This window comes from Hemiscyllium ocellatum, chromosome 17 (genome assembly GCF_020745735.1).
Source record: "Hemiscyllium ocellatum isolate sHemOce1 chromosome 17, sHemOce1.pat.X.cur, whole genome shotgun sequence".
NCBI classification, from domain to species: domain Eukaryota; kingdom Metazoa; phylum Chordata; class Chondrichthyes; order Orectolobiformes; family Hemiscylliidae; genus Hemiscyllium; species Hemiscyllium ocellatum.
Window position 1 is genome coordinate 71333662 of NC_083417.1, and position 20926 is coordinate 71354587.

The 20926-nt window shown below is 40.4% G+C and overlaps 1 protein-coding gene across 1 annotated transcript in view; it reads left to right on the top strand.

The window, feature by feature from the left end:
* The window catches only part of hydin (HYDIN axonemal central pair apparatus protein), an 888678-nt gene that overhangs the window by 734697 nt on the left and 133055 nt on the right, over positions 1 to 20926 (top strand). Inside the window, exons 66-70 of the mRNA XM_060837518.1 lie at positions 1204 to 1397; positions 8246 to 8357; positions 10577 to 10837; positions 13319 to 13464; positions 18734 to 18947. Coding sequence (XP_060693501.1) covers positions 1204 to 1397; positions 8246 to 8357; positions 10577 to 10837; positions 13319 to 13464; positions 18734 to 18947 — 927 coding nt within the window. The remainder of the gene's footprint in view (positions 1 to 1203; positions 1398 to 8245; positions 8358 to 10576; positions 10838 to 13318; positions 13465 to 18733; positions 18948 to 20926) is intronic.

Consider the following 20926-nt stretch of genomic DNA (forward strand, 5'->3'; position numbering starts at 1 on the left):
AGATGTACAGAAATTGTTTTCACTTGCAGGTGAGTTCATATCAAGGGGCATAAAACAAGTCAGATCAAAGGAAACAAATTGTGAGAGCTTTCTTCACTGACAATATTGTGAATGTTGAACGTACTGCCAGAGTGGGCTGGTATTTATTTACTTTGTGGCTTGATTCATAAATGAGGACAGAACCAATGTTTAAATTCTTGCTTCTTACAGTCGAGATTTCTCTTTTCTGTTTTTGTTGGAATTTGTACCTTTTTAAATCTCTTGTTTTATGAGTGGTGGTACCTATTTGTATCCTCATCTAAATCAATTGGCCTGGGCAGCCATTTCTGCAGAGTGGCATATGAGGAACCTGTGGAATCACTGACTTAACAGACTCCATAGGAATTAGGAGAAAGTGAGGACTGCAGATGCTGGAAATCAGAGTCGAGACTGGGGTACCGGAAAAGCACAGCAGGACATTCAGCATCCCAGGAGCAGGAGAATCAACGTTTCGGGAATAAGCCCTTCATCCTTCATCTTCCAAGGATGCCTACTTTGAAGAAGTTTGCCTCCTCTCTCTACAAGGATCTGAGTGAGTCCCTCACTCACTACACCGCCCCCCCGCCCTGAAACTTTTCAGCCACATCCTGAAGTAGACTCGCTACCACAGTCACATCTCCTTCCTCAGTGCCTGCCCTACCTGATGAAGGGCTTCTGCCAAAACTTCAATTCTCCTGCTCTTGGGATGCTGCCTAACCTGCTGTGCTTTTCCAGCACCACACTCTCAACAGTTTGCTTCCTGAACTGACCTGCAAAAGTCCTGGTGATCTACAAATGAGCATAATGGCTCATATCCTAGATTGGGAAAAGGTAAGAGTTGTGTCTGATACAGGCACAATTCTGCAGCAGTGCAGGATCTGTCATTAATCTAACTTACTCCCATTATCTGCACACACACAAGAAATATTGGCCCAGGTGAGGGTGTGGGTCAATGCTGCCATACATAAACAATGGACCTGTAAGTTTACCAATGCAGGGGCAAAAAAAAGGAGAAATTGCAAAATCTAACCATACAAAGTAAAAATCCAAGGATTTTCACAAGTGTTTTGCAAGATTAGCATTGCAGAATGAATGGAGTTATAAATCCACAGATTAAATATCTGAATTTACTATAGCTTTGTACTATTTTCTTAGGGAAGACTGCATTCCTTTCTCATCTTTTGTTTTCCAGTGTTCCTAAGTCAAAGTCCTTGGTATTTGATATCATTGGAGATGGGAACCTCCCCCGAATCAACGTCCTGCAGCCTATGCTGCGCAATAAGAAAGGGAACCCACTGCTAATCTACTCACGTCTATTGTTAGGTCGAACAGAGAAGTTGTCTGTTGTCCTCAAAAATGATGGTACCTTACCTGCCCAGGTAACATGTGAACCGAATGGTCATATATTTAGTAGTAATATAGTGGCATAAAATGTACCTTCTTTAGTTTCAAGAAATTCACTTTTGCAAATAGTTTTCTGCTGCAGCAATTATTTTCTTGGCTTCCCACACTGCAGTACACCACGTTCAAATTGCATCCACTCTGTATCCAAGTATGATCGAGGGGATTATAACCAATATCTCTACAATTTTCTCCCTTTAGTGTTTTTTTCAGTGTGTTTGTATGAGAGTGAGGGCTGCAGGATGGGCGAGCTAATTGATGATGGCTTTGTGGAAGCTGTTCAAGTAGGGGGATAGCAAAATGGAATATGGCATAAACAGGGGACCAATTAGTGAAGGGGATTTGCACTGTTCTCTGCAGAAAAGAGCATTAGTTTAGAAGTCTGTGCTGCTTGTCCATTGCCAAGGGGTGGAGAGAAACTTAGAGTTGGAAGGGGAGATTCAGTAATAGTTATCCCTGTAGTCACCAATAACATGGACATGACAGAAAAAATGTTTTGCATGGCCAGCAAGAGAGCTAGTCATCAAATTATGACATGAATTGTGACCTAAATATTGAAAGGTTCATGACATTAAGGCAGCACAGGGCACTAGGAAAAGGTGGTGAGGTTAATTAAGGATGGTATTTACACAGTCATAAGAAATGGCCCACATTCAGGAAACCAGCATGTAGAGGTGGTTTGGGTAGGGATGAGAAAGGGTAGATGCAAGAAGTGGCATATGGGAGTGTTGTACAGGCATCCTAACAGGAACCACATGGGAGGGTAAAGTATGAAAGAAGCAATTACAAGAGCTTATCTGGTATGTATGGCAATATTGTGGAAATTTTAGTCTACATGTAGATTGGAAAAATCAGGTGAGCAAAAGTAGCCTGGATTAGAAATTCACAGAATGTTTAGGATAGTTTCTTAGGACAGTATGTTCTGGTTATACAGCAGGTTATACTAGGTTACACAATATACATTGTGATAGAATTAATTAGTTATCTCACAGTAAAGGTTCTGTTAGGCAGAAGGAACTGTAATGTTATTGAATTTCACATTCAGTTGGAGGGACAGAAGAGTGGGTACCAAACTCTTATTTTAAACATAAATGAAGGCAATGATGATGGCAAACGTGTTCACACAGAGGATATCTGGAATGAACTGCCAAAGGAAGTGGTAGATACAGGTACAGTTTCAAGTTTTAAAAGGCATTTGGATAGGTACATTAATAGGAAAGGTTTAGAGGGATATGGGCCAAACGCAGGCAAATGGGAGTTGTTTAGTTTGGAAAGCTTGGTTGGCTTTGATATTTTGGACCAAAGAGCCTGTTTCTATCTCATACGCCTCTGGCCAGCTAAAATGAACTGGCAAATGGGGATGAGGGATAGATCAATGGAATTGTTCCTTATTCAGTTGACATGGGTATATGAAATTGGTTTATTTCCAGCAAGCCTCTACATTCACTCAATTCTACATTCACTTCTTTCATTCATGTCTCTTCATGAGAACCTTAAACAAAGTGCTAATGCTTACCTCTTAACATAGATTTTTTAAATACATGCATTTAAGAGAATATCTTAGTATACACAGAGTGGATACATTCCAATGAGTAAGCAAAATTCTGAGTAGAGAATCCATCATCACTAGTTAATTAAAAAGAGATTATCTATTGAAAAGGCACATAATTGCACCAAAGTGGTGAGATAATCGAACAAAATATAAAAACCAACAAATAAATACTAAAAATGAATGTGATGAAAGTTCATGGGGATTACTAATTGGAAACTTGAATTCAAGAGAGAATACCTTTAAATCAAAATTGTATTTCTATTTTATATAGGTTATGAAAAGAAACACTTCATTTTTGAGTTCTGAGTGGTCCCTACGTGTCTAGAAATTAGTTTACTTGCATTTAAATTGGGCTTTTAAAACTCATTGAGCTGAGTATTTTGATGCTTTAGGAAACAAAGAGTAGAAAGGAGAAAAAGTAGGGCTGAAGTCGAGCAGCAAGGTGCCCTATGACATTGAGAGACAGAGGCAGAAATAAGCAGAACCTAGTTTTTAAGAAAGGTTTATTCATTGTATGTACAGGTTTTTGTCAGACAGAACAGATCTTTGGCATCGAGGTGCTGTTACCTTAGCAGTTTTCAAAGTAATTTGATGAGACAAGCAGTCCTGAGGACTTATTACCAGGAGGAGAAAGCTGCAGAAACAGAATACTATGGAAGAGGTGTTTAAGAAATCTATATTAAGAAGTAAGCATTAGCACTTTGTTTAAGTATCTCCTGAAGAGAAATAAATGAATGAAGATAGCATTGGGCGGCACGGCGGCACAGTGGTTAGCACTGCTGCCTCACAGCGCCAGGGACCTGGGTTCAATTCCCGCCTCAGGCGACTGACTGTTTGTACGTTCTCCCCATATCTGCGTGGGTTTCCTCCGGGTGCTCCGGCTTCCTCCCACAGTCCAAAGATGTGCGGGTCAGGTGAATTGGTCATGCTAAATTGCCCGTAATGTTAGGTAAGGGGTATGGGTGGGTTGCGCTTCGGCAGGTCGGTGTGGACTTGTTGGGCCGAAGGGCCTGTTTCCACACTGTAAGTAATCTAATCTAATTGAGTGCATGTCGAGGTTTGCTGGAAAGAAACCAGTTATACCCATGTCAACTGAACAAAAACCTTTAATGTGGAAACATGGTGAGCATTCACTGAGGTTCATGTGTCTGTAAGGTTGTTGCAAAGGTAAAAGAGTTGAATCCTTATTTCTGATATTTATCGTAAAACCATTTCAAGTACTACTTATATCATGTAAAATGGTATATTTCCCTTTTTGTGTGTAATAAACTTTGATACTTCTTTGTTAAAAATACTTTTGTTGTTTCTTGTGTGAAAATGTTCAATGATGGAACACCATGGTAGCCAAATTAGTCATAGAGTTGTACAACTTGGAAACAGACCCTTTGGTCCAACTGTTCATGCTGACCAAGCTTCCCAAACTCAACTCATCCCACTTGCCTTTGTTTGGTCCACATCCCACTAAACCTTTCCTATTCATGTACCTGTCCAAATGTGTTTTAAATGTTAACTGTATTGCAACTATAACTTTTGGTCTATCAAACAGGTTTCACTCTGGGATCAGGCCTGTCTGGTATGATCACCAACTGGAACCATAGCAATTACTGAAGAGGGAAAATTTAGAGTACAAGAAAATGTGAGCTAGAAGAGATAAAACATGTTTACATTTTTTAAAAAAATTAAATGAGTTAACAAAATGAGTGATCATCCTGCAGAAATTAAGTCTAGGGAATAAATAATGAAAAACACAGAGTTGGCAGTTGAATTGAAGAGGTACTTTGTTTCAGAATTCACTTTAGAGAATACAAGTGATATCTCAGAAATAGCTGTAAATTTGGAAATTTAACTTGTACGTTCCTATGTTCATCCTCCAATGGATTCCATCCATTGGGAGCTTACCAACTTTAATTACAGTAATCCTTCTAAATAACACTTTATCAATTTTAATCCTATCCATTCTTGTACCTGAGGTAACTAATATTTGACTAATATTCTGGTGAGACATTAGGTTTGATTAAGAGGTCCTGATTGGGTTAACTGTGGATCAGCTACCTTACTGAAACTAATTGCCATCAAGTTTGATTTGTGGCTTTTTTCACAGAAGATTACCCAACATGCCTTGGTATCTTGGCAAGAGATCCCTGGGCAGTTTCATAATCTCATTGTCAGTTCAGACTGCAGGTTTGAAGCTTGTACTATGTCGGGAACACCCACAAATTGGCAATTTAGTGGTCAGAAGTCATGACAATTGGAAGACCATTTGATCCAGTGAACCTTCTATGCTACCTGACACAGCCACCACTGGTTTTCAGAGAACTTTAAAATGAAAGTGAAGAAAAAAAAATCTGTGAGGCAGGATTTCATATTGCACCCAGACAGGTACAAAGAGTTTCCAAACATACCTGAAGCTTGGGTCCCTTGTCGGATACCAAAAGGCACCACCCAGGTAGTCGCTCTGCTCCCCCACCTCTGAAAACCTGGACAAAGAGTGAACAATCCCATTTGGCCAGCAATAATAATAACCCTAAAATTAATTGGACAGCTACCTGCCACTTGTGGGCAGATAGCCCTGCAGGTACCCCAACTTCTCTCAGGCTAGATTTTTTATCCCAATGTGCTTCCAATATTGATATTTTCTATGGAACCGCAGTGTAAGTGACCTTAAGGTGATATCACCAAATGTAACACCTTTACATTGCTTAAATTTGAATGAATTACTGCTCAATGAGTCAAGATAATCCATTGATCAATCAAATTTGCCACATTGAGGTACATGTACTGATACTATACAACTATAAAAGGTGTCTACAACCAAGACATCCATTACACGATTGAAATATGTTCAGATTCATCACTCCTTCATTATCTTAGTGTTACTTCAAAAACCCTGCCTCTTCACTCTGAATAATTTATCTTTTTTTAAGATTACTTACAGTGTGGAAACAGGCCCTTCGGCCCAACAAGTCCACACCGACCCGCCGAAGCGCAACCCACCCATACCCCTATATTTACCTTTTACCTAACACTACGGGCAATTTAGCATGGCCAATTCACCTGACCTGCACATCTTTGGACTGTGGGAGGAAACTGGAGCACCCGGAGGAAACCCACGCAGACATGGGGAGAATGTGCAAACTCCACACAGTTAGTCACCTGAGGCGGGAATTGAACCCGGGTCTCTAGCGCTGTGAGGCAGCAGTGCTAACCACTGTGCCACCGTGCCGCCCAGACAATACTCAATCTCATCTAAGATATCAATGAACATTTCCTTGAGAATTATTCCTCCATTACTACTGTTCTAATTTCATCTTCTGATCTACCTAGATTCACTTTTCATGGTTATAACACCCATTATTGTTCTGTTGCATCCAATAACTGGATTGTTACAAAATCTGATAACCGTTAAGTCTCCTGTACTCTATCACAACATAGCTCATTTGTTCCATGAAATAAATGACTTTTCTCAGGATTTATTTAGAAATAAAGCCGGCATTTGATCCAGAGTATGTTTTTCAATCAATAATCTCAACAGAAGTATCGTATACTTCAGTACAAATAAATAAGTTTCTCAACTATCTGTACATATCATGATATGTTCTTCCATAGAAGATCAATCCATTCTGATGGCACTATAGGCATTTAAGCACAAAATACAATACCAAGCACAAACCTTATTTCCCACTTAGTCGAATATTGTACATGTCCACATTATGACCTATGGAAGAATGAAGTTAACATAATTAAGATTCTGAGAGGATCTGAGCAAATCAGAGCCCAACCATTTAAACTTACTTTCTGAAAATGTCCACCATGGGAGTTTAGATTTTATGTTAAAAAAAACCCAAAGCACTCATGTCTGCTCCAATGTAGGAACTCATATAACCAGGCAGTGAGGAAGAGAAACAAAAGCAGAAACTACTGGAGAAACTCAGCAGTTCTGGAGGCATCTGTGGAGAGAAAGCAATGTTCAGAATTTAAGTCAAACTCTGAAGAAGGGTCACTGAACCTGAAACATTAACTCTGTTTTCTCTCCACAGATACTACCAGACCTGCTGAGTTTTTCCAGTAATTCCTCGTTTTCTTTCAAATCTTCATCAGTTCTTTATTTATCTTAGTGAAGAAGGAACACTGGAGAACCTAATAATTGTGTACTTCAACACATAGCAGCATACTCAACAAGTGCACTTTCAGTCTGCTACTGGTTACAATTTTTAATCAACTTGTTTGGACATGTTCTGAAATTACCTTCATAGCCATGACGTCTTGAAGTGGGTGTTGAACCAAGACTTTTGTATCAGAGGAAAGAGCAGCATCACTGAGCCACAAAGGGAACACAAGTCAGTGTCAGTTATTGTTTAGTGCAAGCATATAATTAAACTCTAACTCATAGACAACTAACACCCTTGATTTCTGCTGTTTCTGAAAATTATTCTACCACTGGCACATCCCAGTTGGAATTGAAGTGAGGGATTGAATCTGTTTATCTCTTTTGAAGGAATGAGTGAATTAATACATATGGAGAACTTGTCAGGGAGGGCTGTTCTTTTGCTTTTATAATATATTTACATTCCTTTTCATATATAATCAGAGGACATGGTTAGTTGTAGTTGATTTTGATTGATTCATACACAATCGGTCAAAGAGCCTCTTTCTGTGCTGTAGATCTCTATGACTCTGTGTGCATAGATCACCAAAGTGTAAACTAGAGAGACGCTGAGACTTTAAAAGTAAGCCATCAGGCATTTTGACTGCTCATTTGAGTTATTAGACAACAGGTTTTGGAATTTTCAGTCGACAGCTTCCACCTTTTTGAGTGATGTCCTGAGGGCTCAATTGCTCATGGACAATAAATTATATATAACCAGATGTTGGAAAAACTGGATAAGGAGGTAAATTAGATTATTAATGTGTCGTTTTTATTCCTCAATGGAATCTGTCCTTGAAATTGAGCATTTGGCTCTGTACATTTTGAAAAGATAGTTGAGACACCTATTTACTTGTTCTCAAAATAAAACTATTTTTAGAAATATCATAGAGTGTAATTCTCCTACAAGATGAGAAGTCTGAGAATGACTCATATTAATTTCCTCATTAATAGAAATGAGGAAACCTATATTCTGAAACCTATATCCATATTATTTCCCCTGTCGAAAGTAAGTCCATTGGTGTTTGTAGGATAATTTGAAGGACAATTTAACAATCCCAAGTACATTCATATCAGAGTTTGTCAATCTTCACATAAATAATCAATCAACTGGGTTCTTTTCTTGATAGGTGTCTGTCAATATCTCTGATGATTATGGAGTGTTTTCTCTGAAGGAATGTATTGGAACCATATGCACCTATCCTAAACACCGGTATATTCAAGAAGAGAATCCGGAGAAAGGTAACAAACAGAAAATGAGCTACTTACAGGGGCAGTATTTTAATGCACAGGGAACAAGACAGGGCAAGTTAATTGAAATATGATTATAACTTTAGACTCGTTCAGCAACATGGCGTGAATGTTGTTAATGTATAATAGAAGTTTGGTTATAATTGGAGCAGCTGTGTGATTGATGTTGGTTGGATCAAGAATGGATGGTGCTCAAGTCAGTGGAGGATTCTGGTTGGGATGGGTTGATGCTGTTTGTCATTTTTTATTCATTCAGTCATTCTCATTGAGATACTATGCGTCATTTGCACCTGACAATTGCTCACAGTATTTTAATCAATGTTAGTGAACAACTACTAGTCTGAAAAAAGAACACTATATCAAACATAGCCCCTCGCTTCATGGCAAGGACACTTAGATAGAAATAAGATTTCACATTTCAGCTGAGATTTCTTCACCAACTTCCTTACTGAGCAATAACATTGAACAACAAATTACGATTCTGGGGATCGCTCTTCTGCTGGATATTCTGACACTGCAAGAAGTTTCATTGAGCATGAATGAAGTGGAAGGGATGGCCAAGTGGTGTTATTGCTAGATTATCAATCCAGAAACTCAGCTAATGTTCTGGAGATGCAGGTTTGAATCTCACCATGAAATTTGAATTCATTTAAAAATAAATCTGGAAACCATGAAACCATTATCGATTATCAGGAAAAACCCATGATGCACTCAGTGGATCAGGGAAGGAAATTTGCCATCCTCACCCAGTTTGGCCTGCATATGACTCCAGACCGACAGCGTTGTGGTTGACTCTCAACTGCAGTCTGAAATGGCTGATCAAGCCACACATTTGTACCTGTCACTCCAAAATCTAAAAGAAATCCACCTGACGAATCACCTGACATCAACCTAGGCAGCAGAAAAGAAATATAAACAGCCCTGTCAACCCTGCAAAGTCCTTCTTACTAACATCTGGGGGCTAACCCCAAAATTGGAAAAGTTGTTTCACAAACAAGTCAAGCACCAACCTGACATGATTCCTGATGAAGGGCTTATGCCCGAAACGTCGAATTTCCTGTTCCTTGGATGCTGCCTGACCTGCTGCACTTTTCCAGCAACACATTTTCAGCTCTGATCTCCAGCATCTGCAGACCTCACTTTCTCCACCAACCTGACATGGTAATACTCACGTCACACCTTACAATATAAGAAATTATGTCTTACAGACAATGTCCCGGACACCAGAACACTTAGTGTAGGAGTTGGGGTGTCATGTTGCAGCTGTGCAGGACATTGGTGAAGCCACTTTTACAATACTGCATACAATTAGATTAGACTTACAGTGTGGAAACAGGCCCTTCGGCCCAACAAGTCCCACCGACCCGCCGAAGCGCAACCTACCCATACCCCTACATTTACCCCTTACCTAACACTACAGGCAATTTAGCTTGGCCAATTCACCTGACCCACACATCTTTGGACTGTGGGAGGAAACCGGAGCACCCGGAGGAAACCCACGCAGACACGGGGAGAACGTGCAAACTCCACACAGTCAGTCGCCTGAGTCGGGAATTGAACCCGGGTCTACAGGCGCTGTGAAGCAGCAGTGCTAACCACTGTGCCACCGTGCCGCCCACTGGTCACCCTTCCATAGGAAAGATAGTGTCAAACTTGAGAGTGCAGAAAAGGTTCACAAGGATATTGTCAGGACTAGTGGGTTTGACGTATAGGGAGAGGCTAAATAGACTAAAGCTTTCTACACTGAAGCATTGGAGGCTTATAGGGGAGAAATTATAGAGGTTTATAAAGTCATGAGGAGCATAGATGGAGTGAATAGCTACGGTCTTTTTCCTAGGAAGTATGAGTCCAAAATTTGAGTGCACAGGTCTAATGTGAGAGGGGAAAGATTTAAAAAGGACCAAGGGTAACAATTTTTGCCCAGACAGTGTTGAGTGTGTGGACAAGCTGCCAGAGGAAGTGGTGGAGACATTTAATTGAGTACATGTAGAAAAAGGGCTTAAAGGGATATGGGGAAAATGCTGGCTAATGGAACTAGGCAGATTTGATCGGTGTGCACAAGTTGGACCAAAGGGTTTGTTTCATGCTATGTGACTCTGTGACTTTGTGATTCTCCCTCTTTTAATAACTCAAGTTTCAAGGCCTAATTTTCTATGACTTTGAAAATGGTTATCAAACTAAAACCATATTTTATTTTATCTTACACACAGTAAAGGAAAGTTGCATGCTCACTATCAAGCTCAACAGTGGGGAGGAGGCCAAGTTTGATGTTTCCTTCCAACCAACCTTAGCTCAGCACCTGGAAGGAGCATTGTACTTGACAGTGCTCAACAACCAGTTTGAGGACACCATCATACGATTAATTGGCGAAGGTTTTCAGGATGATATCACATTTGACAATATCCATGGACTAGGAAGAGCTGGCTCGGTGGAAAGCTTTACAAACTTTCTGGAGGACACTGACATTAAAGGTGAGGACTATTTGCAATTTTGTTGTAATACCAAGTGTAAATCCCAGATGCAAATCATGAGAATTTAGACAAGCACCAAAGGAGGTCATGTCATGTCTGTGGTAGCAAGTCCAACGCATAGCGAAATGCTTTTTAACTTTTCTGCCTTTACCACCACTAAAGGCAGATACTACCATCCTCTGGGTGAAAATATTTTTTATCTGCAATTTTTCTCTAATTCTTATGTCAATTATATTAATTCCAGGGTCCGGTTATTCATTTTCAGCTAGCGAAATGAAGTTCTTCCTATTCAGTCTGTCCAAATTCCTCATTATCTTATTCACCTCAACTAAATCTCTCTTCGGCCTCCTTGGATCCAAAGGGCAATGATCACACACTCCCTCAAACCAATCACAATTTTTCTGATTTTTCGTCACTGCCAGAATTCTGTTGATCACCCGATGAAGGAGCAGTGCTCCTAAAGCTAGTGCTTCCAAATAAACCTGTTGGACTATAACCTAGTGTTGTGTGATTTTTAACTTTATTTTGATGACCGCCTTAACCAAGTGTAGAAGCATCCCATAAAGCTATCCTCTGACTTGTTCATCCCCAAAGATCAGGAGTAGGAGGAGCTGAAATGGAACCAAAAGAATAGCAAAGGATTAGTTAAATAATCAAACAGTGGGGTGCAACCACCCAAAACCAATATATACATGGCCCACAGACTCCACAGTGAGCTCAGCTCTTTTGTTTAATTTAACTTGTTCAGAGATATTATTACAAGCTTCTGGAGTAGTTGGAACTTGAACCCAGGCTTCCATTATGATGGTGCTATACATCCAATTAGTGTTAGCTGCTCTCAATCAAGTCTGGAGCTGTTCTCACTTACCCTTGAGGGCGTGTTCAAGTCCCACTTACTCCAGAGGTGTTTTATGACCTCTCCGAACAGGATGGATAGAAAATATTTATTGCTTTACCCTGAAGACCCATGCCTTTCTAACACTGACAGATGGGCTATTGAGTTTCGAGAAGGAGGCTCATTACCATCCTCTCAAAGACAATTACAATTAGACAATAAATTCTGGCCTAGCCAGCGATGCTCACTCCCCATGAACTAAGTGAAAACGTTGGGACATCTAAGTACTTATTTGCAAGTGACAGTATAACTTCAGTTTTACAGGATTCAATTAACATCAAATTCCCAAGGCTCACCATCAGAAAATTGTTCTTCTACATGTGATAAATTTTTCACCTACTTTTGAACAAGACTTCCATCAGCAATCCAATTTCACCTGAGTTAAAGTGTGATTTGGAATGCTTTGCCACCGGATAAAAAAAACAAAGTCTTTTAACAGTGAGGTACAGGCTGACCAGTGAATGACCATCGTACTTTCACAATCATAAGGGAGTCAAGCTTCAGGAAATGGACACTGGAACTCGTGTCCTCATGCAGTCTAAGCATTGAATAACACTGTTGAACTCAGCACACACCTAACATTGATATTGCATAGTTGATCTGTTGACCCATATTGTTCCCTGTTCCTTGGTTGGAATGCTATCCAGTTGGTTAATGGATTTCCAAATTCCCAGGCTCCATATGTTTCAACATGGCTGCTGTGTGCACTTCCTTAAAAGCTGCACTGTGAGCTTCACTGACCCCTTGTCAAAAGGCTTGTAGCCATTTCATTGGACGTCCATATTCTTCAGGTTGTAAAGGTGTAAGGGCAGGATCAAGGAAGGCCATGTAGTTAATATTAACATATATATCGAGCATGTTTCCCACAATCTGGTCCAGAAAGGACCATTGTCAAAGAGAAGAAGTGAATTGGCCTTAATAAATGGCATGAGAGAACCCAAACCACAAGCTTCACTGCTGTCCGGCCTGAATAGAAAGGCCTTCCTCTCTCTCTGGCACTGTAGTCTGGATTTTAGAGGCTTTTTACAGCTGCTAACAAGCAGGAAAGCAAGGAGATTGATCACTAAACTATGACAGTATGCCACTGACAATGAAGACACCATGATTTTCCAGTACAGATGGTGGAGAATACAGCAGACTACTGCCTAACTGTAATCCGTTGAGGTCCTTAATTATGTCATGTCCCATCTGCCAATGAGCCCTTATCCACTGACTTTCTAGTATCTGATAAAGTTTGCCCTAATCTTCCCTGTTTTTGATTGTAGTTGTGCTTTAAATGTCAAACGTGCCACAGTGACTTACTCTTGCCTCCTGGTCAGAGAGTTGTGGGTTCAAATTCTCCTTCAGAGTCTTGAACTGAAATCTATGATGACACTTCAGTGCATTATCATAGTTTGGCTAACACACTTCAGTTACAACAGCTGAATACAACCTTGTGCCAAGATCTGCCTAATCTTTGATCCAATAATTTAGTTAAGTCTGTTTGTCTTTGTGAATGTTTACCACTTTATACGTGTGCAGCTCTCAGCAGCCTGGTCGTAAGATAATGGAAAACATTGAGATGTTTTGATGGTTTTCCATTCCAGCAACACATTTAGAGCATATCGAATTTGGAGACTGTCATATTGGCAAGCCATATCTGGTGACCTTCACAATGACCAATCGAAGTGTAGCAGACATCATACGATTTGAGTGGCTTTCAGACATCCGCGAGTTCAACATCTCTCCACAGGTATTTGTTCCTAACCTTGGCCGCAGACATTTTGTGCTGTCCCATTATTTCGCATACTGAAATAGTTATGGCAATAGAAATCAGGAAGAATATCTCAAATGTGGGAGAGAGGCTTAGGCCAGAGCAAGGAAGGCTCAGAGGAAGCATGAGGAAAAGTTGGCAGGCTGCTAGGAAACAAATAGTAAAATGTTCTTCAAACATGCTAATAGGGAAGGATTAGTGAAGGATAGAGTGGGCCCATAAGGAACAAGCAGGGTTAGCTGCTCTCTGAATCAGAGGGTTCAGCAGCGGTCCTGAATGAGTACTTTGCTTCTGCAGTCAAATGCTCTACCACTGAGCTATACCCCCAGTACATTGCTTCCATGGTGATTGTAATGAGGTCAGCTAGATTGACCTCGTCGAATATTATTTCCCCAACTAGAGCTGTTAATCTGATCCAATCAGGGAGCCCTGGCTGACAGATATAAATAGGAGTGTCAGAGGTTCTGATAGCTGGCTCTGAAGGAGCTGGATCATTATTAAGGACTCTCCATGTGCAAACAAAGGGTGACTTGGTGACTGTGGAATTATTTCAGCTTCTGACTTTACCAAAATAGAAAATGGTGACAATGGCTTAGTTGAAAATTTGCGTGTTGAGCAACTGAACAGTATAGTGATAGATAAAGAAGAGGTGCTAAGAAGACTGGCAGAACCCCAGGTAGAAAAGCAAAAAAGACCAGATGAGATGCATCCTAGATTACTGAGACAGGTGAGGGAACAAATCATGGAACCATTAACAGAAATTTTCCAAGCCTCTCTGAACATTGGATTAGTCCGGGGGAATTGGAAGATTGCAAAGATGATGCCATTTTCTTTAAAGACGGGCAAAGCATAACCTCGGAAATGGTGTGGAGGTGCTGGTGTTGATCTGGGGTGAACAAGGTCAGATGTCACACAACACCAGGTTATGGTCCAAAAGGTTTGTTTGAAATCACAAGCTTTCAGAGCACTGCAACTTTGGCAGGAAACACAGACTTGTCAGCTTGACATCGCTAGTAGAAAAACTGATTGAGGACATAATACAGGGCAAGGTAAATGTACACAAGAAGAAAATATGTTAAAAGTAGACAATCACCATGGCTTTGTCAAGGGCAGATTATGTCTGACAAATTTATCTGAATTATTTTGAGGTGACACAGGCAAGGGATTTAATGCTGTGGATATTATATGTTTGGTTCTCAGAAAGCAGTTGATACTGTTTCACATTGCAGGTTGGTTAGCAAGTTAGATAGTTAGGATTGATGAATCCTTGGTGGCATGCATTAAAAGTTGGCTAAAAGATAGGAGATGGACATTTCTCGGATTGAAGTCAAGTTGAAAATGGTGTTCCCCAGAGATTTGTTTCGGATCCTTGCTTTTTTTGATCTTATATAAATAATTTGGAGATGTGTGTTGAGGTCAAAATCTCTAAATTTGCAGATGATACTAAGCTGGGGAGAATAGTGGGGATTGTGAGCTACTTCAGCAAGATATTGCAAAGTTATCCAACTGAGCGGACACCTGACAGTTAAGTTTTGATGCGGAGATATGTTAGGTGATACATTTTGCTAGAAGAAACACAGAGAGAAAATACAGACTCAATGGTACAACTTTGAGGGAAGTATAATAGTAGACGGACCTCGTGGTTCAGTTGCATAAATCTCTGAAGATGACCAGGCAAGTTGAAACAGTTCTTCAGATTGTAGGATCCTTGAGTTTATAAATAGAGGCATTGAATATAAAAGCAAGGAAATGGTGCTACACCTCTATAAATCATTGGTCAGACTATATTTGGAGTGCTGTGTTAAATTCTGGGCTCCATTTTAAGTAAGAAAAAAGTTCTGGAGAGAGTGCAAAGGAGATTAATGAAATAATACTGAGAATGAGAGATTTTAGATATGAGGAATGGTGAGAGAAATTTGGGTTGGAGCACAGGAGATTAAGAGATTACCTTACTGAGGTGTTTAAAATATGAACAATTTTAAAGAGATAAAGAAGAATACGGTCTTTCCATTATGTTAGTAACTAGGGGTCACAATTTCAAAATTGTTAGCAAGAGCTAACATGAGATGAGGAGAAACATCTTTACTCAGAGTTGTAGGATTTGGGGAATGCATTGCCTGGGAGAGTGATGGAGGTGGATTTCGTTGGCAGTTTCAAAAGAGAGTTGGATATATATTTGAAAGTGGTGACTTTAGAAGGCTGCAGGCTGGGTAGCTCTTTTCAGACCTGTTATGTGGAATGGCTTCCTTCTGTACTGTAAAATTCTATGATTAACAATGATACCAGCTACAACCTAGCAATATGATACTATGCCAGTCAATTATTTTTTCCAAGCTACCAGTTGAGGGGAAGTATAAATGAAAGACTAGTTTGGTGACTATGATAAGAGAACTAGTCAAAAAGTTGAAAATGATCCCTTCACACCTTTTTAGTCGTTCCAGTTTCTTCTCCAGATCCATAGGTCTTCCCTTAAACCTACCGGATCGCTCCCCCTTGACTCATTCTATCTCTTTGCTATACTTACATGCATAATATCCAGTGAACTTGTTCTCCCAAAGTTTTGTGGACTCTGAAGGTCAAGAAACATTCACAACACTAAGAGATGGAATTTTATGAAGAAGATATGAATCAAAGCCGGGTAAATGGATTTGAAATGTAACTCATTTATGTTCTAATTGAATCATAAGATGTGCAAAACACTGAATGTACACCTCCTGCTTTTCTGTTTCTGTTACTGTTGCAGATTCATTTACATTTTGTATTGTTAACAAAATGCACTGAATGCCTCGTCTGAACAAAGACCCCGCAGCCATTCCTTTATGGACCTCAGTGGGCCAGATTCTCAACATCAGTTCAAGGAATCATGAGTTGGGTCATTTCTTGATCCCACAGAAACTTAGAAATTAGGAGCAAGAATAGGCACTCAACCCTTCAAGCCTGCTCCACCATTCAACAGGAGTATGACTGCTTATTCACATCAGTCCCCTATTCCTGCTTTTTTTCCCCATATCCTTTGATCCCTTTAGCCCTAGGAACTATATCTATCTCCTTCTTGAAAATGTTCAATGTTTGGCCTTAAGCATTTTCTGTGGCAGAGAATTCTACACACACTCAGCACACTCTGGGTGAAAAGGTTCTCATCATAGAGTCGTAGACATAGGGGTTTATGACATAGGAAAAAAACCTGTCAGCATCTGCAACAGTCAAAACAACCACCTCAACATTCTAACCCCATTTTCCAGATCCAAAACCTTGTGTATGCCTTTGCATCTCAGGCCTATATAGTCTAAACTATATCCTTAGACTGGAACTCCTGATTCTGGATTCCCCAGTCATTGAGAACATCCCCCTTGTGTTTGCCCTGTCCAGTCCTGTTAGAATTTTATAGATTTCTATGAAATCACACCTCATATTTCTAAACTCCAAGGAACATTAGTCCTAACTAATCCAGTCTCTCTTCATACGTCAGTCCTGCAAACCCAGACATCAGTCTGGTAAACCTTTATTGCACTACCTCCATTACCAGAAACCCCTTAGTCAGATGAGCAGACCGAAGGTGCACACAATACTCCAGTTGTGGCCTCACCAAGGCCCTATACAACTGGAGCAAGTCATCCCTGCTCCTGTACTCAAATCATTTTGCTATGAAGGCTAACATATTATTTGCCTTCTTTACCACTAGCCGACCTGGTGTACGACAATACCGAGTTCTCATTGCATTTCACACTTTCTCAATCTATTGCCACTCAGATAATCTGCTTTCCTGTTTTTTGCTACCAAAGCGGATGTCTCTCATTTAACCACATTACTGTTTTACCTGCTGTGCATTTGCCTACGGACTCAACTTGTCCAAATTACACCGAAACATCTCTGCATCATCCTTACAGTTCACCCTCCCACCAGTTTTGTACCATGTTCCCTAGTTCTTAATCAATCTGCCAGTGCATGCGATCTTCAACTTGGTGGGATTCATAGTTGGGCTGAAATCAGGGCCACTGCCCTGCAGTGCATGCCCAAAACAGGAACTGACATCACAAAATTTGCTTCGTCTCCTCAGACGCATCCTCCAAACAGATAACACTGCCATATCAAAGGTCAAGGACCTTCAAGCCAATCACTATCTTGACTTGGAAATGTATCCCCACTCCTTCACTGTCATTGGTCAAAATCCTGGGGAGCTCCCTCCCATGGCATTGTGGGTCAACTTACAGCAGTGTTCACAGAAGGCAGCTCACCACCTTCTCAAGGGAAACTAGGAATGGGCAATTAATGTTGGTGCAGCTAGCACTTTACGTGAATATTTTTAAAAAAGCAATGGCAAATAACTGACACATCTACAATTCATTAGGGTATTGATCAAATACAATGCATGTTTACTATGCTTCCTGTTCCTTAGCTCCCACCTCCATATACCCTCATTTTATCCAAGCTCCTTCCAAGTTCCCCAAACCCCCTCATAACACACACCAGACATGCTCGACATCTACTCCTTAGACTTATACCATTCTATGCTCCCTCATACATTTGATGCCTAACATAATTTTGTTTACCCCTTCGTGTCTTTAGTGCTCTCACTATATCCCCACAATTTCTCCAAACACTTCTTTCATGCTCCGTCCATAAACCTCATTGTCTGTCCATCATGTCCCTATGCCCCCTCCATGACCATTCACATTGTATTTCCTTTGTAGAGAGCTCGATATTAACTGTGGGAGCTTTTGAAATGATAATGAAATAAAAAATGAAACAGTATTCATCCAAGCTGATCATTTAAATAAAAGCTCCTCTTAGAAGCTCATAGCACTGTCAATCAAACATATAACTATTCACAATAGGAATAAAAGTTGCTGCAGAAACTCAACTGGTCTGGCATCATTTGTGGAGAGAACGTAGAATCAACATATTGGATCCAGTGACCCTCCTTCAACCCACAGGCCCTTCTAAATTATTTTGTGTTTGCTTACCTTAAAAGGCAAAGCCCTGTGACCAAGCACTGTATTAATGATGAGCTTAATTTATCATACACCATTCAATTATGACATTTGATGTTGACAATAGCTTCTGAGTTTCTACCTTTCCGACAAGCTTGCCCAAGGTTCACAACTTGATAGTCCTGGCATGTTTCACACTGGCTTCAGAAATGCACCAAACTTGCTCAAGATATCGCAAACAAGCTTCATTGCTAAGACTTCTTCATATTCAAATATGTTTTAACTTGTGTTTATGATGATTTTATTTTTCTGATTAGTTTGGTCATTTGCATGCTGGATGTGCAAAGGATATGACAGCAACATTTAAGTCAGATCTACCTGTGACATACAACCAACACACAATAAAGTGCAAGGTGTCAAAAATCAGCTACCCAGTGCCCCCCGACCAGGTTCCAGATTGGGACAGTCGCCTCAGTATTGTGAAGTGGGTCAGTGCTGGGCAAGGAGTACGACCCGCTAAGAAGAAGGTGAGTTACTAATAAACAAAAGGGGCAATTGCTGGACAAATTCAGCAGGTCTGTCAGCATCTGTGGAAAGGAAACCGAGTAAATGTTCCAAGTCCGGTTACCCTTCTTCAGAACTAGTTGAGAGGGATTTGAGTTACCATCATATTAGGCCACATTTTAATGTATTTAATTTCATGTTAACTACTACAGAGACATTCGGGGAGGGGTGTCTGGGTAGTGAATTGTTCAGTGGAACTTTAAAATTCCTGGGCAATTTCCACATAGATTCATATGTCAAGAATTCCACAGTGTCCCAACATACACCTATTGTTGCAAGTCTGGTCTGTTAAATACCAGACATTTGGAATGTATATTACAAAAATGGTAGAAGCACAATCATTATTTAAAAGGGTCAGAGAATTATACAGTACTGAAGAGGCCGTTCAACCCCTCAAGTCTGTACCACCAAAACTAAATTGCTACCAAACATAATGCCACTTTTCTGCACCTGGTCCACAGCCTTGAATATTATAGCGCTTCAATTACTCATCCGTGTAATTTTTAAATGTTGTGAGGTTTCCCACCTCAACCACACTCCCAGGCAGTTAATTCCAGACTCACATCACCCTTTGGGTGAAAATGATTTTTTTCATTCCAGCTAAATTCCCTGCCTTTAAAATGATGGCTCCTTGTTGTTGACCCTTCAACTTGGGGAACAGCTGCTTTCTCTTCACCCTGTCCATGCCCTGCATAGTCATATACAGCTCTATCTCTCTAAAGATAACAACCTGAACTTATCCAGCCTCTCTTCATCGCTGAAATGCTCCATCCCAGGCAACTTCCTAGTGGATCTCTTCTGTACCCCCTCCAGTGTAATCACATTGTCCCTATGGTGTGGTGACCATAACTGCACTGGTACTCCAGCTGTGACCTAACTAAAGTTCTGTACAGCTCCACCATAGCTTTCCTGCTTTTATCCTCTGTGCCACAAGTGACAAAGGCAAGCATCCCATGTGCCTGCTTAACTAACGTATTAAGCTGTCCTGTCACTTTCAGGGATCTGTGAATAAACATCCCAAGATCTCTCTGTTCCATTAAGCTTCCCAGTGTTGTCATTCGCTGAGTACCTCCTTTTTCTTGTTCCTTCTTCCAAATTGCATCACTTCACATTTACCAGGGTTAAATTCCACCTGCCACTGATTTACCCATCTGACCAATCTGTTTATATCATCATGTAATGTAAAACCTTCCTCCTCACTGTCAATCACCCATCATCCACAAATTTATTTATCAGTGACACAGAAATCCTTTCCTTCCTCATACAGCCTGTATCCCAAAATCACCATTCTCTGATTTCCACATCCTTTCTTCTCCTGCATGAAGTATTTCACTTCTTTACCTGGACTGCTCATTTCAATCAAGCAGTGACATTTGGTACCACTCAACAATTCATTTTGTTAGAATTTCAGCACATTTTTCACCTCCTGTAAGTATCCTTCTCCTCTCCTGAGGCTTTATAGTAACATGGAATTTACAGCATAAATGGATCCCATTGATACCGTGTGGAGCAACTGCACTGCAGTTGATTATTGCGCTTTCATTTCTAAAGATGAGTTTGTATTTAAATTTAATTCTTCAAATAATTCTCAAATTTCCCATCAAACAAAGTTATAGTCTGTGGCTCAATAGCCATTTGTAGAAAAGCTCTCCATTATGTAATGATCCAACATGTGAACATGTCTTCTGGCTTCACACTTCAGTCTTCTCAGATCGTCCTTAGTCTGCATTCCCTCTTATGTATTTATAACTAATATTAATAATCCTGCATTGTTTACTCTCGCAAACAATTGTGTTGACCAGAAACTGAGCTGGACTAGCCATGCAAGTGTGGCTGTAAGAGCAGGTCAGAGGCTCAGAATCCTGCAGCGGGTAATTCTCTTTCTGATTCCCAAACCCTGTCAACCATTTACCAGGCACAAGTCAGGAGTGTGATAGAAGACTTGC